This window comes from Balaenoptera acutorostrata, chromosome 3 (genome assembly GCF_949987535.1).
Source record: "Balaenoptera acutorostrata chromosome 3, mBalAcu1.1, whole genome shotgun sequence".
Lineage (NCBI taxonomy): Eukaryota > Metazoa > Chordata > Mammalia > Artiodactyla > Balaenopteridae > Balaenoptera > Balaenoptera acutorostrata.
The window spans coordinates 146,720,780-146,736,082 of NC_080066.1; the positions used below are offsets into that span (position 1 = coordinate 146,720,780).

At 44.3% G+C, this 15,303-nt stretch overlaps 2 protein-coding genes across 7 annotated transcripts in view; one reads left to right on the forward strand and one right to left on the reverse strand.

Moving 5' to 3' along the window:
- PLEKHH1 (pleckstrin homology, MyTH4 and FERM domain containing H1) overlaps window positions 1-4,955 on the forward strand; it is a 49,860-nt gene extending 44,905 nt beyond the window's left edge. Inside the window, exons 25-30 of one of the 2 annotated variants that reach the window (XM_057543435.1) lie at window positions 911-1,053; window positions 1,171-1,300; window positions 2,843-2,929; window positions 3,228-3,374; window positions 4,324-4,475; window positions 4,875-4,955. In XM_057543435.1, the coding sequence (XP_057399418.1) occupies window positions 911-1,053; window positions 1,171-1,300; window positions 2,843-2,929; window positions 3,228-3,374; window positions 4,324-4,475; window positions 4,875-4,908 (693 nt within the window). In that variant the 3' untranslated portion in view covers window positions 4,909-4,955. Of the gene's footprint in view, window positions 1-910; window positions 1,054-1,170; window positions 1,301-2,842; window positions 2,930-3,227; window positions 3,375-4,323; window positions 4,823-4,874 lie in introns of those variants that run through there. The other variant, XM_057543436.1, reaches the window with a different exon arrangement.
- On the reverse strand, window positions 1,483-15,241 carry PIGH (phosphatidylinositol glycan anchor biosynthesis class H). Of its 5 annotated transcripts, XM_007184332.3 has the most exons (5): window positions 14,996-15,241; window positions 10,336-10,545; window positions 9,404-9,487; window positions 5,520-5,606; window positions 1,483-1,878 (listed from the first exon to the last, which is right to left on the reverse strand). In XM_007184332.3, exons 1-5 carry the CDS (start codon window positions 15,173-15,175, stop codon window positions 1,876-1,878), a joined length of 564 nt encoding a protein of 187 aa, XP_007184394.1. In that variant the 5' UTR covers window positions 15,176-15,241; the 3' UTR covers window positions 1,483-1,875. The 5 variants fall into 5 exon arrangements, with proteins under 5 accessions (XP_007184394.1, XP_007184395.1, XP_007184389.2 ...); XM_007184333.3 differs by lacking the exon at window positions 5,520-5,606 and having other exon boundaries at window positions 1,491-1,878; XM_007184327.3 differs by lacking the exon at window positions 1,483-1,878 and having other exon boundaries at window positions 4,973-5,606.
- Window positions 15,242-15,303: the final 62 nt, after the last annotated feature.

Here is a 15,303-nt window from a genome sequence, read left to right on the forward strand (position 1 = left end):
TTGGCCAAGTCACTTCACTTGTCTATGCTGTAGTTCCCTTTTTCGTAAACCGAAAACAAAAATACCTCCCTGCCTGCCCCTACAGGGTTGTACTAAGTATAATTCCTAGATAATGTATGTCATATAATGTATGTGGTTAAGTGTGTACTTACAGCTGTCAAACATTGTAATGAGAACTAGGAAAAGGAACACACATTCAGACTTTGACTCTTCTCCCTATTACCTTTAGGAGGCTGTCTTGCCAAAGGAATCTGGGATACCTTCATGGTTCCCATAAGAAAGAGTCTGGATCTACATGCTGGAGAGGAGGGGGAAATAATAACAGTTGGCCTTTAATACAATAAACATGTATTGAGTATGCTGTAGAGAGCCCTGTGTGAAACATTTTATATGTAGTACCCTATTTAGTTCTCACCCCCACTTTATAGATGAGTAAACTGAAGCTCACAGAGTTTAACCTGATCATGGTTTCAGAGCTGGTAAATGGCAGAGCTGGGATTTGAGCCAAGTATCTGACTCTAATGGCCACATTTGGAACAGTCAGCTCTACTGAAGGATCTGTAGCATCTTCAATCCTGTATCCCATATTTTTGGATTAGAAGCCAGAATTTCTATAGTGTTTTCCCTTGTCTGCCACTAATTAACTGTGTCTTTGGATAAGGCACTTGACCTCAGCTGCAAAAGGAGAGTTGATCTAGACAATCTCTAATATTCTAGGACCCTAAGGCTGTTTCTCTAGTGTCTGTGAAACTTGAGATAAAGGGTCTGTCTGTTCACAAGAAGTGTTTTTTCACATCCATTCACACCTCACCAATAAAGGAATGAAATAATGATTTCACCTCTCTCAGCAGGCCCCCACCCCATTCACGTCCAAATTCCTGATTTGTCCCTCCGTGTGCTTCTACCACAGGTAGAGTATGGGGACTTGGAGAAGCCCATCCTGCCAGGACCTGGGGGCACACCCCCTGCCAAGGCTCTGCATCACCTCCAGCAGGTCCTAGACAGGTTCTACCCAAGGCGCTACAGACACGGGGCCCCCCTGGAGCAGCTGAGGTAGGCTGCAAGGTCTTGCAGGGAGTCACCGTAGGGAGGCACGGGCTGCAGAGTTGGGGGAAACCTCAGAGCTGCCACAGAAACATGGCACCGTATCTCTCCATCCGTCTAACCCAGGCACCTGGCAGATCAGCTGACCACAAAGTGGGCAGCACTGCAAGGCTGCTCCTCTCCTGAGTGCATCCGCATCTACCTGACAGTGGCCCGGAAATGGCCCCTCTTTGGTGCTAAGCTCTTTGCTGCTCAGGTAAGTGTGGCGGTTTCCAGCAGAAGGAGTGGTTACCACACCCTCAGGAGCTCCCTAAGTTTCTCCTGGATTCGGTCAGGTTTGAGCCAGTTCAGTCTGCAGCGCCCACCCGCAACCACTAGGGGTCACTATCTTTCCACCCATTTCTTGCCTACTCCAGCTTTCCCTGGTCCAGAGCAGTTGTGACTCATTGCTTTCGGGCCAGGGTTATTTCTGGGTGATCCTTAACTTTCCTTTATTGACTTCTTTCCCAATCCTACCCTTGAAAAAAAAGATAGGGTCAACTAATTCACAACACAGTTCAGACTTGATATGATGTTCCTCTTGAGAATGTTTTTATTTTAAAAGAAGTTTGAAAGAACAACGTGTAACCTAAACAAATACATCTCTGCTGACCTGGTGCAGCCACAGAGGGATCTGACTACTCAGGCACCAGTTAATTTCTCCTGCGTGAAGGCCAGGTGGCCAAAAGTAATTTCAGCTGGAACTTTTCTTCACTGGGTATCTGGTGTGCATGAAACTTCGTACGTAATCACACAGAGTGTCCTATCCTCGAAGTTGGATCATGATCCTGTTCACTGAGGATACAGATTAGACAACAGACATTCACTCATTCATTCAACAAAGAATTGTTGAGCTCCTACTATATTTCAGGCATTGTGCTAGTTGTCTGAGGTGACAAGAGGTGAGCAAATCAGACACGTCCTCGCCTTCATGGAGCTTCCCATCTAGTGGGGGAGGTACACACTAATCAAATAATCACACATACACTTTCTCTTTCTAAATATATGTACATATAAAATATATATAATTTTTTTACAAGCTGTCACAAGTGCCATGAAGGAAAAGTACAGGGGTGTTATAAAGGCATATAACATGGGGACCCACTTAGTCTGGAAGGTTGGAAGAAGCTCCTGAAAAAAGGGACATGTCCATCTCTCTCCCTAGCCTCCCCAGGGTAGGAGAGATAGGAAATCTAGATTGCCCTACTGCAGCCCTGGCAGTGAAAATTAGTCATTCTAGGACTTATCCACCAAATAGTCATTTTTCTCCCTGGTAGGGCCTAAAGCCCTTGCATTATTGTTTTCCTAATTATTTTATAGTCCCTAGGAAATTGGTTGAAGCAAGATGCAGCTTGCACTTAGGAGGGCCTGTGGGTGGAATGCTGTCAGTTTCTGAAAGCCAGGAAAAAACAGCCTGTTCTCCATGCCTGTGACAAAACAGCCAGGGCTGGCCTCTGTTCTGGAACAGGAACAAAGTGTACTGTGTTCTGTACCATGGCAGGATGGGCTATAGGTACTACAAGAAAGTGATACTCGGGGTTGTTAGTAGGTGGCCAGAGCCCCAAGCCAGGTGCCTCCTGCCACGAGCAGCCTGTTTACTCCAGCATGCTGTACAAATACCATCTTCTATGTTTTCCAAAAGAAAAAAGTTGGAAATCACTGCCTAGCAGATCCCTGGATGTGCCTTCTTCCTCAGAAAGCTCTAGTGGTTCAGAATCCCTAGCTGTGGATGTCTGATGAGATTTTCCTGTTCCCCCAGCCTGCACAGCTATCTTCCAAGGAGAACAGTCTGGTGTGGATTGCCGTGAATGAGGATGGTGTCAGCATTCTGGACCACAACACTATGGTATGGGAGGATGAGGGCTGGCTTCCTGACCCCTCCTTCTCCTGAACAGTCTTTTCTTCTTCTCTCTGGACTCAAAGGGCTGAGCTAAGTGACCACGGTTTTCCTTCCCCCAACCCCTGCCCAAGTACCACTGTCCTCTAGTCTAGACACAGCTTGTAGCCATTCAAAATGTAGATCTCCAAAGTGTGACCACTTCAGACTTCTCCCTTCCTGGTCTGGAAGAGACTGGGCATGCTGGCTTCTAGCTCAGGAGGCAAGTGGAAAGTTTTTCCAGAACTAACTGGATCTTTCCCCACAGCAAGTGCACGTCACTTATCCCTACTCTTCAGTGATGACCTTTGGTGGCTGCCGGGATGACTTCATGCTTGTGATTAGATCCATTTCAGACCAGAGCTCTGGAAAAGGCCACATTGAGAAGTTGATCTTCCGGATGGCTGCTCCCAAGGTGGGTCTGGAAGCTGCTAAAACATTTTACCCTGCTGTGGTCTGATGAGATGGGCTCGGAGCTTAGAAAGGAAACTGGGGTTATGACAGTACTCTAGAAGGGCCCTGCCCCAAATGAAACTTTTGGCCCTATCATCAGTACCCCAGAGGGTTCAGGTGGCGTCTCTGCGGTCACAGCTGAGGTGGCAGGTGGAGGGGCTGGTGGGAGAGGGAACTCACTCTGGTCCAGCTACTCTGCGCTCCTCACGTTACCCTCCTCTGTTCTGTCAGCCACAGCACCGGACAGGCTTGAATGGGGGCCCTCTTGCTGCTCTCGTCCTTGCAGCAGGCCCAAGTGTTCTCACCTTGCCTTGGGCTCTGCTGTCCCGGCACTGGTCACAAGTGGGACAGTCTGAACATGCTCCCCCTTCCCTGGGGTCTTGAAGGAGGTCCTAGGAACTGTTCACTTTAAGGGCCTTGTTCCTACTCAGTACAGGAAATGTTGATGCAAAAATAACAACTGCAGAGACTCTGAAACCAAAGTTCTGATTTATAGTTCCTGGCTCCCTTCTGAGCAACTGGAAACCCTGTTGTTTTAACCCTAAAGCTGGAGTTTGCCTAACCACCTCCTCCTTTCAATACTGTCCCTGCCAAAGGAGAGGATATACAGATCCTTTCCTCCAGGGAGGCTGCCTTGCCTTGCCTTGGAGACAACCAGGGCGGAATGTTGGTCCTCCTGTCCTCAGGAGGTACTGGGCACCTCAGGACCTCCAGACGCCTATTTCACTAGGCCTCCGAGCCTCACAGGAACGATCCCCTTTGGACACTTCCTCCCGGCTGGGTATTTTAATTTAAGGGACAAACTGAAGCCCAGGAAGCTTATATAACCAGTGCAACAGCTAGTGAGTGAGAGAGCCAGGATTCAAGCCAAAGCCAGTGTTCAATTCCTTTGTTTCTCCTTCTCTCCTTAGATTGCAGAGGTGACCTTCATCATGGCCAGCTACATGAACCACTGCTCCACAGCTGTGAACCCGCCCCCCAACCCGCCTGCTGCCTGCCAGCCATGGGAACTGGATGGACGACAGTTCTTTGCTTCTGTTCCATGTGCTACCAAGGGGCCAACGTTGCTGTGAATATTTCTCCTACCCCTTTCCCCACCACCACCTGGTGCCTCTGGGATTAGAGAGATGTATCCTCGGGTGCGACACTACTGTGATGGGTCTAACAGCCCCCTGCAGCCTGCCCCAGTTGTTCTGTGAAATGTGTATTTCAGTGTCCATGAAGCCTTTACTCTCTAGGTGCCTTATAATGTTTCAGGGCCAACCTTTAAAAAACTCAGACCCAGTATAAAAACCATTCTTTTTTTTTCACAAGAATACTGAGCTCTGGATGCTGCCCGATTCTAGACACAGATAGGGATGGCCCACTGTTACTGAGGGCATCAGTGCTGTAAGTCAGAATTTCCTGCACTGCTACTCTCAGGGAGACTAATATGTTTATGTTGTGTATGGTCCTCATGCAGGGATTTATACTTGAAGTTTTCCCGACATCCCTGAACAGGAGAGGACTAGAATTTCCAAGTCACCTGAACTCCAAAAAAAGCTTAGAACTCACTAAGACTGGACTTCCTTTCCCATATGGGAAAGGTGTTGGCAGGGCTGGAGAAAAAGGAGGAGACTCACCTTTCCCCTTCCCCTGGTTCGAACAAGGAGGCATCGGCGGTGCCCTTCTGGGGCAGCGGCACCTGTCTCTGCAGGACAAAGCGCTATTCCCGAGACTGAAGCTGTTCTCCCTCATACTGGACCGTCAGCCCAACTGGGTACAGGCAAGGGCAGGGGCTAGGTCCAACCTGACCACTCCCTGTCTCATTTTAACAACTGGACAGGGCTCAGTGAAGGCTGTGCTTACTACTGTAGGAGAAGGTGGTCGTCGCTTGTCCCCCTGCTCTTTGAAAGACCAAGCAAATGCATTCTGCTTTTTGCTGCTCTGTGAGGCCACCAAAGATGAGTCAGAAACAGAAGACCCCCTGCAGGCTCGTGGGCCTGGATTTGCTCCTTAAGACTTCTGGCGAACTTACGCTGGGAATTAGTTTGAGGGCAGACACACATATGTGTTATCTGTCCTAGCCTGAGAACATCAGGTTAAAGAAACTGAAAGTATCTTTCACCTTTTGCCTTCCTGACGATGCCAATATCCCCCCATCCCCGAGTGAGACCTTCTGTTGGATGCAGAGATGATCTTGTCTCCGCCCTCCCTTAACAGGAAAAAAAAAAAAAAAAGACGAAAGCGTTCATTTATACTCTGATTTTCCAACATTGAAGAAACTGAGTTTTATTTCATAGCTCTAAGGCAGTCTTATCATTTTTCGATAAAGTGCCGAACAAACTATATGGGTTTAGCAATAGCATCCAAGAACCAAGCCTTTAACCCCAGCAAAGTGTGTGTGTGTTGCACACTGTGAAAACTGCAAGGCTGGAACTAGTTTATCTGAACACCTCAGCTGCTGTAAGCTTCCCCTCTCTCACCCATTAAACTGACAAGCATGATGAAAAAAGCAGCACAGCAGAGTGTCTGCCTTTTTTAAATGAAATTGACTTTGCCAGGCTGGCAATTTTATAGCTGCCTCCCATTTCTGTTCCTGCCTTTCCCCCAGCATTTGGGATTTAGCTGAGACATTTCTACCTCGAACAAGTCACATGTCACATGTCCCGCAGGTTCCTGAATAACCCCTCCAGGGCTGGTGTAAAAGGCAGAAGTTACAGCTCTGGTTTTGTAATATCGAGTGTCTCTAAGGCAAATAAGGAATTATCATCTAGCCAGGAGTTAAAAAAAAAAAAAAAAATCCCAAAGAAAAAGTAAGCAAGAATGGAGCTGTGTTCATACTGAATTTGGGGGTCAAGCTATTTCCCCCGCCCTGTCTTCTTCCCAACCCTTCAGGAATCCTCCCTTAGTTTATTAATTTTATATAGAAGAAACTGCCTTATAAACAAAGGCTTCTATAGTATGTATGTTTATCCTTAACATGTCTGGAAAGCAAAGTCAAACTTCTGTCTGGCCTTTTATCTCATCCCTCTTGGCAAAAGAAGTTTTTGAAACCATAGACAATGCTGAGTAACAAGAGTATTAATGTGCTTGACACCCGTGCTGAAATGCCGTGATTGTGTTTGTTTGTCAATAAAAAGCGGCTGTCTGAACCAAGCAATTGTGTATGTTTTGGAAGGAGATCTGTTTATTAAGAGAATCATCATAAATTAACCCTGTACAGAACACAGGAGCTAGGTGGACAGAGACGAGTCTTTGTAGGACACTTCTTCCTACTGACCAGCCCCTGAAGGGCTTGCTTTTTTTCTTAACTTTTATACAGGGATACTGTGCAGTTGAAAATTATCTTTCTCAAGAGATCTGATGTCAGTTTCCCAATGTCTTGCTCTACAAATTTCAACAAAAAGTAAACTTCAACATGCTTAGGAATTTCACAAAGTGCTCTTCGTCAACATTATTCCTGACATACTGTTTCGAGGTCTCCCCTCAGGTGGTAAACAAAACCTTACAAGGGGAACACTAAAATACACATAAATACTTTGCTCAACATCACACAGTAAGTTAGGCTTCCAGGCACCTGCTCTATGGCTCTGAGATCCACCGCATCCATACTGGTTCCTAGGACTGTGCCCACTTGATGGTTTAAAATACAGAAAATAAACCAGCCACTGTGGCTTAGGAGTCATCTCCTCTGGAAAACAATACTGGCCTCCTAAATGCTGGGACTCATGGGCTCGTTGATGTGGCTCTTTGGTGTGCCAGGATGTCCTGGCAGCTTCTGTACACTTCAATCAAGCAGTCCAGCCGGGGCTTGGCACTCTGAATTCCAAAGGGGAGACATGCAGAGACAAGATGAACGTAAAGTGCTTAGTGGTATTGTGTCCATGTGCAACCTCAGTCTCTCACCCACGACCAGGGGGTCTAAATGGTACAGGTGTGGGCTTCAGAAGTTCAGGCCTCACAGCATTTTGCTGGGAGGAATCCCTAACCAGGCCCACATCCCAGTCGGTGAACTGTGGAAGCAGGAGCTCGAAAGACAATTTTTAATCTGTCTAAATTTCATGACTTCCACCTAAGAGCAAGCAAGAGGAGTAACAAGGACAGACCCTCTTGGGAAGAATCACAAGCTGCGAAGCAGTTCTCAGAGACAAGAAGGGCAGTTTAATATGTAAACATTGAAAATTATTTTGTATAATGAAATATAGTACAACCAAATGAAAAGAAAAGCCACAGAATGGGAAAAATATATGGGGAAAGCATATCTAATAACAGTTTGCTACCCAAAATATATAAATTGTTACAATGCATAATCACTATCTAGTATCTACTTGACTAATAGAGGAGATGGATAGTTTAAAACAGAAAATACCGATAGGTGTACTTACAAGGAAATATGAAAAGTCTCTGTCATTTAAAGAGACACAAATTTAATATCTCTAAATTCCTTTACCTACATACTAAACTAAAAAATAGCTAAACCCACTGTTAGCCAAGACTACAGAAAAACAAGTACAAATTCCCAAAAGTATGGTAAAGTTGTCCAATCTCTGGAGCCAAATCTCAAACATGATTAAAATCTATGAAACTATTCATAAGCTTTAATAAAATAATTTTGTATTATAATGCAAAGGAATTTTAGCTTAGCTACCTTAAATCCTTTGTGAAAAAGGAAGGGCAGTGAGGCAGAGTTAACTGCATACATAAATACTTTATATACCTATAAAATAATTGATTATAATCATGTTTGTGTAAGTTTTTTGTTTTTTTTTTAATTTTTTAACATCTTTATTGGAGTATAATTGCTTTACAATGGTGTGTTAGTTTCTGCTTTATAACAAAGTGAATCAGTTATACATATACATATGTCCCCATATCTCTTCCCTCTTGCGTCTCCCTTCCTCCCACCCTCCCTATCCCACCCCTCTAGGTGGTCACAAAGCACCGAGCTGATCTCCCTGTGCTATGCAGCTGCTTCCCACTAGCTATCTATTTTACGTTTGATAGTGTATATATGTCCATGCCACTCTCTCACTTTGTCCCAGCTTACCCTTCTCCCTCCCCGTATCCTCAAGTCCATTCTCGAGTAAGTCTGCGTCTTTGTATAAGTGTTTTTTTGTAACAAAACAAAAAACAATCTGAACATGATTTCAAAAGCTAGCAAATGAGGTAGCTAAATAAACTGGTATTTGACATGATATAATTATTTAAAATAATAAGTATAATGGACTCTGTAAATGCATGAAAATATGTATATTAAAAAAGCAAGGGCTTCCCTGGTGGCGCAGTGGTTAAGAATCTGCCTGCCAATGCAAGGGACATGGGTTTGAGCCCTGGCCCGGGAAGATCCCACATGCTGCGGAGCAACTAAGCCCGTGTGCCACAGCTACTGAGCCTGAGCTCTAGAGCCTGCAAGCCACAACTACTGAGCCCACATGCCACAACTACTGAAGCCTGTGTGCCTAGAGCCCGTGCTCCGCAACAAGAGAAGCCACGACAATGAGAAGCCCACGGACCGCAATGAAGAGTAGCCCCTGTTCACCGCAACTAGAGAAAGCCCGCGCACAGCAACGAAGACCCAACACAGCCATAAATAAATAAATTAATAGACAGATAAATAAATAAATTTATATATATACAAAAACAAGACACAAAATAGTGTATAACAGTCTGTATAGATCAATAACATCTATGTAAAATCGCGTATTGGCAGACTGACGGAGTCAAAGCAGATGAATGATGACCTATAGGCAGAAGTTGCTATATATTTGTTTTTATCTCTAAAATTTGTATAAATTCATAATATTTCTGAAAGCCTTATTTGCCTCAGAAAGGAATTTCTGAAATAACTAAAATCCTAATTCTCAGTAAAAATACCACTCAGGTATCCTCAAATACTCTTGACAACAGAAGTTCACATTACTACTGAACATAAGAAGCTGTGGATACGCAGAGAGGAGGGGAAAGGTAGAGGATTTCTTTGCAGAAGAAACTTAAGTATTCTGTGCTCACCTGGAAGAGAGGTACTACTTGGGATATCCCATGTGGTTCCACTGGATCCTTCAATAAAATGCAGAGGTAGTAAATCACCTTCTGCTGTAAGAAAATAAACCAAATAGCAGAGATCTAAGTAAAATTCAGTTTTCTTTCTCAAGGGAAGGCTTAAAACTTTTTCATACACTTGAAAAAGAATGCATTTGAAGTGAGGGAGAAGTATATTCTTATTCTTCAGATGAAAAAAGACAAAACAACAACAACCAGAGATGACTTTGAAGCAGGGCTAGAAAATAAAGATGAAATGCTGCCTCCCTATCCATAAAAACCTATAGTGTCTCTTTAAAAATAAAGGACATATGTTTTCAGTACAAGTTTCACTTCTATGGTTTAAAGACATGTCAGCCAAAAAGAAAACACTACAAGTACTGGAACAGAGAGCCCTCAAGTTTAATTCTGTGACATCAGTTACTTTACATATTAAGACTCAGTTTAGGGGCTTCCCTGGTGGCGCAGTGGTTGAGAATCTGCCTGCTAATGCAGGGGACACGGGTTCGAGCCCTGGTCTGGGAAGATCCCACATGCCACGGAGCAGCTGGGCCCGTGAGCCACAATTGCTGAGCCTGCGCGTCTGGAGCCTGTGCCCCGCGACGGGAGGGGCCGCGATAGAGAAAGGCCCGCGCACCGCGATGAAGAGCGGTCCCCGCACCGCGATGAAGAGTGGCCCCCGCTTGCCGCAACTGGAGAAAGCCCTCGCACGAACCGAAGACCCAACACAGCCAAAAATAAATAAATAAATAAATAAATAAATAAATAAATAAATAAATAAATAAATAAATAAATGAGATTTAAAAAAAAAAAAAAAAAAAAAGACTCAGTTTAGATCCAGGCATACCCCGAGGGCTGCCTCATCCAGAGAGGCCTGTAATATTTACCACTTAAATACTTACCATGTAAATAGCCTCATTAATGACAACATCCTTCACCTCCCCCATCTCAATGAAGGTGGTGCTTTCTTTGCCTGAGGCGTAGGATGAGGTCATCTGGATGCCAAGGGAATCAATGATTAACAGAGTCTCGTGATCAATCTTCACAAAATGGAGGTAACCAAGCAGGCCTAAGAGAGTGATGAAGATGGCAGCAGAGAGGATCATGCTGTTCTGAAGAGAGAGCCAGACACAGGCGGTAAGATTACCAAGTGGTCCTCCACATATAGCTCTGCTATTTAATAAGTCAACTCTAGGCAATGTGGAAAAAAGCCTTTGTTCTGTTGTGAGGTGAACAGATGGGAAGAACATGCACGGAGGAGGAAACTACTTTTACTTGGGCTCTGTAGTGCTATGAAAGCATATGATAAAATACATCCAGACAACAAATGGATAGGTCTCGGGAGGAGAACATCCATCAGCAAAATACCCATCACACCACTTTCAGAGATTTTTCTTCCAAAATTGCAACTTAAGGACTCAGATCTTCTCTTCTCATGCTCCATCAGTAAGATATGTAGGAAAATCGCAGACTGGAGAGTAATAAAATGCTTAGCACAGTGTAGCAGATAATACTCAACAGCCACTCCTCCTTCCTAATAGAAGTTGGAGTGAATCATGATTGGTTCCCACTCCTGCCAATGATTGGTTCAGAAATGGACCTATGACACAACTCTAGCCAATGAGATGTGAGGGGAAGTCGGCTGGAGGGGTTTCTGGAAAACTAAGTCCATCTCAAAAAAGAGATCTGGGCTTCCTTGGTGGCGCAGTGGTTGAGAATCTGCCTGCTAATGCAGGAGACACGGGTTCGAGCCCTGGTCTGGGAGGATCCCACATGCCGCGGAGCGGCTGGGCCCGTGAGCCACGGCTGCTGAGCCTGCGCTTCTGGAGCCTGTGCCCCGCGACGGGAGGGGCCGCGATAGTGAAAGGCCCGCGCACCGCGATGAAGAGCGGTCCCCGCACCGCGATGAAGAGTGGCCCCCACTTGCCGCAACTGGAGAAAGCCCTCGCACGAACCAAAGACCCAGCACAGCCAAAAATAAATAAATAAATAAATAAAAATAAAATTAAAAAAAAAAAAATCTGAGACTCAAATTTCAAAAAAAAAAAAAAAAAAAATCCCTTTAAAAAAAAAAAAAAAAAAGAGATCTAAGGAAGAGAAGGCCCCTTCACCCTGAGGTTTTGATGCCTGAAAACCAACTACATGGCCTCTGCCAAACCATGTGGAAAGCTAGGCTGAGGACAGGTAGAGTACATCAAGGGCAGAAGAGCAGTAAGATGAAAAAAGTAAAATCAACAGAGCCTCTTAAGCCCTCTAGAGCCCTCCTTCGTCCTGACTTCTTGTTTTGTTAAATAATAAAGATCTTACTATTTAGGGCTGTTTTAGTTGTTTTGGGTTGTGACTGACTCAGCCTTAAGGCTGACTGACTAGATGAAATGACTGATGTGTTAAGGGCCCCAAAAATGGTATTTACTTCTTTGATTCTAAGACACATCTACAACCTTTTAACATTTCTGAAGTTGAAATGTGTTTTTCTATCAAGGTATGTTTCTTTCATGTGGCACTGTTTTCCCTTTTTTTTCCAAAAAGCTATTTAGAAGGATGACACAGGAAAAAAATCATCGATGATCTAGAATCAAGAGATTCACTAATTTACGACTGTCATTCCTTGAGCGTAGGAAGTGTTTTATTAATTTTTGTTACTGACAAGATACCCTCTTTGACCTAACTCTAGTCAAGCTCTTCTAAGTGCTGGACCTTGGTGTCCATTCTTGTTGGGCCTGCATTGTCCAACAAGTTGTAGCAAGAATCTTGCTAAGTGAGTTTAAAGAAGACCCTCACCCTTGGTATCTAAGCACCGTGGCCTGCCTTCAGCCAGAATCCTGTCAAGTCAATTTACCCAGAATCCCCCTTTACCCCTGATGTTTCCTTTTAGTAATTTTCCATCCACTGACCCCTGACCCTGCTCCTTAGCTATAAATTTCCACTGGTCCCTGCTATATTTAGAATTGAGCCCAATTCAATACTTAAGTCTCTTTTCTCCCACTGCAATAGTTTCTGAATAAAATCTGTGTTTACTGCTTTAACTACTGACCAGCTCTGGTTTTCCTTGAAGGTACCTTTCGACTTCTTTCTACATAACACATAGTTAACTGTTAGATCAGGAGTCTGAAAACTATTTGGGCCTGTGATATGTGTTTGTCTGGTCCACCTTGAGCTAAGAATGTTTTTTACATTTTTTAAAGGGTTGATAAAAAGAAAGAGAGAAAAAGAAACAGAAGAATCTGAGATAGAGACCTGAAAGCCTAAAATATTTACTATTCAACCTTTTAAAGACAAAGTTTGCTGACCTCTGTGCTAGGAAATTATTTGTTGATTAACAAATGAAGGATGGAGAAATCTATGTGCTAGGTCTCTGATGACCCAGAAATATCTACTTTGAGCTAATTAAATGTCTAGTATCTAGTACAGTGTCTTGTACATAGTGTGAACTGAATAAGCATTATGGAAGAATAGAGAGAGATAAAATTCAGTTCTGGCCCTTACAGATTTATTAGAGGCAAGATTAACATATATAAAATACTTTTGGAGAATACTATGATTCTGACTAGAAGTGACTAAGACAGGATTAAAAGAGAGAGAGAGAAAGCCAGAAAGAGAGACATTAAAGCACACAGGAATATCCTATGAAGACTTCCAAGGAAGCAGGATTTAACTGGTGCAGAGGAGGTGGTGGTTATTGACAAATATACTTAGCTGAGAAAAGGAAGGGGGAAGGACATTCCAGGTTGTAATAAGTAAGGTAAAAACCTAGAATTCTAATAGAACTGTGAATTCAAAAACTGGGAGGAAAGAAGGGATGAAGAACAGTATACACTTAGGGGATTTGATCCATATCAGCTTTTCTATAAAGTAATCCCTGCCCAAAACTTCATTACCCCTGCATTTTTCATACTTCATTTTTCTTTCTCAAATTCTAACAGTTCAATATTCGTTTTGGGTTGAAGTTTAGCCACATGTTTTAATGAATTCCTTCATCAGATTTCTTCTCATCCTAGCTGAGATTCAGTAATTAGTAGTTTTGAATAGGAGGAAAGATAAGAAATTTTGGTACACAGAGCCCTTAAGAAGTGTTGCAGTGGAGTTTAAAGGAAGATAAGGTTACCAAGCCCTGGACATTTGCTGAGGGTAAGTGGGATATACCAGGATGAGAGAGGTGAGTACAAAAGGGAGCTGGCGTAAACACAAACTTCTATTTAAAAATTTTGCCTAAGCAAGCCCCCCGCAATGAGGAGACATCATAGTATAGTGGGAAAAAAATGGTTTCAGAGTCAGACAGCCCTGGGTTTGAAGCCCCGGTATGCCATTTACTAGCTTTATCACTTCGGATAAGTTATTACTCTTTCTGAGTCTTGGTTTTCTTCTAAGGTTGAAATGAGGCATTCAGTAAAGCAGTTGGCACTCAGTGGGCATTTAATAAATACCTGTTCCCTCCTCCTCACACGACTACCTGACCAGAGCTCAGGCTAGTATTGATATTCAACTATTTTATATATTAAATCTTTCTGGGGGGAGGAGGAAGGACTGTCTTGGCAACTTAACCATTTTGATTGACTTATGAACAAACGTTTAGATACAATTTGGTACAAATTAGGGCATATATTTTGCATATATCTATACTACTAAATTACCATGCTCTGAAATATGCTCTGATGGCAAAAAGAGCAAATGGATGCAGTATTGAAAACAATACCCAAATTATAGAAATAAATAGCCTTGCTGTATTTCAGCTCTGGTCAGACCACTCCTGAAATAATATAGTCCACTCAGGACACTAAATATGAAACTAAATTCATCCTGAAAAGGGCAATTAGGATGATTCCTTTTATTTTAGGGCTGTCACAATGCTACTACATAAGACCCTCACAATGCTGTGAAGTTGGTGTGGCAAATATTAATTCCATTTTAGAGATGTGAAAACTGAGGCTCAGAAAATAGGAATGAGTCTGGAAATTGAGCACAGAAACCACTCCTCTCCGTAATTTCACAATTCTTTAGAAAATACTTGAAGTTGGGGAAGGGATTTGCCGGGGGGGGGGGGCGGTTTAGATTGCCTTGAAAAAGAGAGATTGGGAAGAACTATCAAACAATTAACTTGCACACAATTCTTGTGATTTATGGAGGCAAAGACAGTTTCTAGAAGATTGTAAAAGGTATTGTTAGCAATGATTCCTCTGAGGGTGAAAGTTATGGATGAGGACGATATACTTAGTTCTCTGAACTCTTGGAACTGAATTACTATGAGCATGTACTACAGAGAGCACATGGAAGTTAAAGTTTTAGGCTGTCCTGCAAGGACTAGATGTATGCTGGGTGGAACCACGGAGCAGAGCAGCGACCCAGGAGGGGGATAAAGTACAGGAGCACAAACTTCACTAAACGTAAGGAAGAGAGCTGTCCAGCATCGGAATGGCGTCCCCAGAACCAGCGAGTTTCCGCCCTCCAGGCCCTACGACCGCAGGAAGGTCCGGCGAGAGGTCTGGGCTCGACCCTAAGGCCCCAATAACCCTTCCAAACCCGAGCCCCCAACTCCGAACGCGGGAAGGGGCCGGCCGGCCTTACCTCGCAGAGGGTGAAGAGTCCGTAGGCCGCTAGCCACACGGTGCAGGTGACAGCGGTGAGCGAGCGCAAGGTGATCCGAGGGCAGCTGAGGCAGAACTCCAGGCAGGAAGGGGAGTAGCAGCGGCGCTGCAGGGCCAGGCGGCCGCCATAAATATCTGAGAAGCTCTGCTCGTCCTCCATGGCCGCCTCGCCCACACCAGGCCGGGCCGCGCCGCTCTAGCGCGCCCTCCAGCGTCCTCTCGCCGGCTCTGGGGTTGGCCCCGCCCCGCCCCAGGCTGCGCGCAGCCGCAGTTCCGCGCCGACAGCAG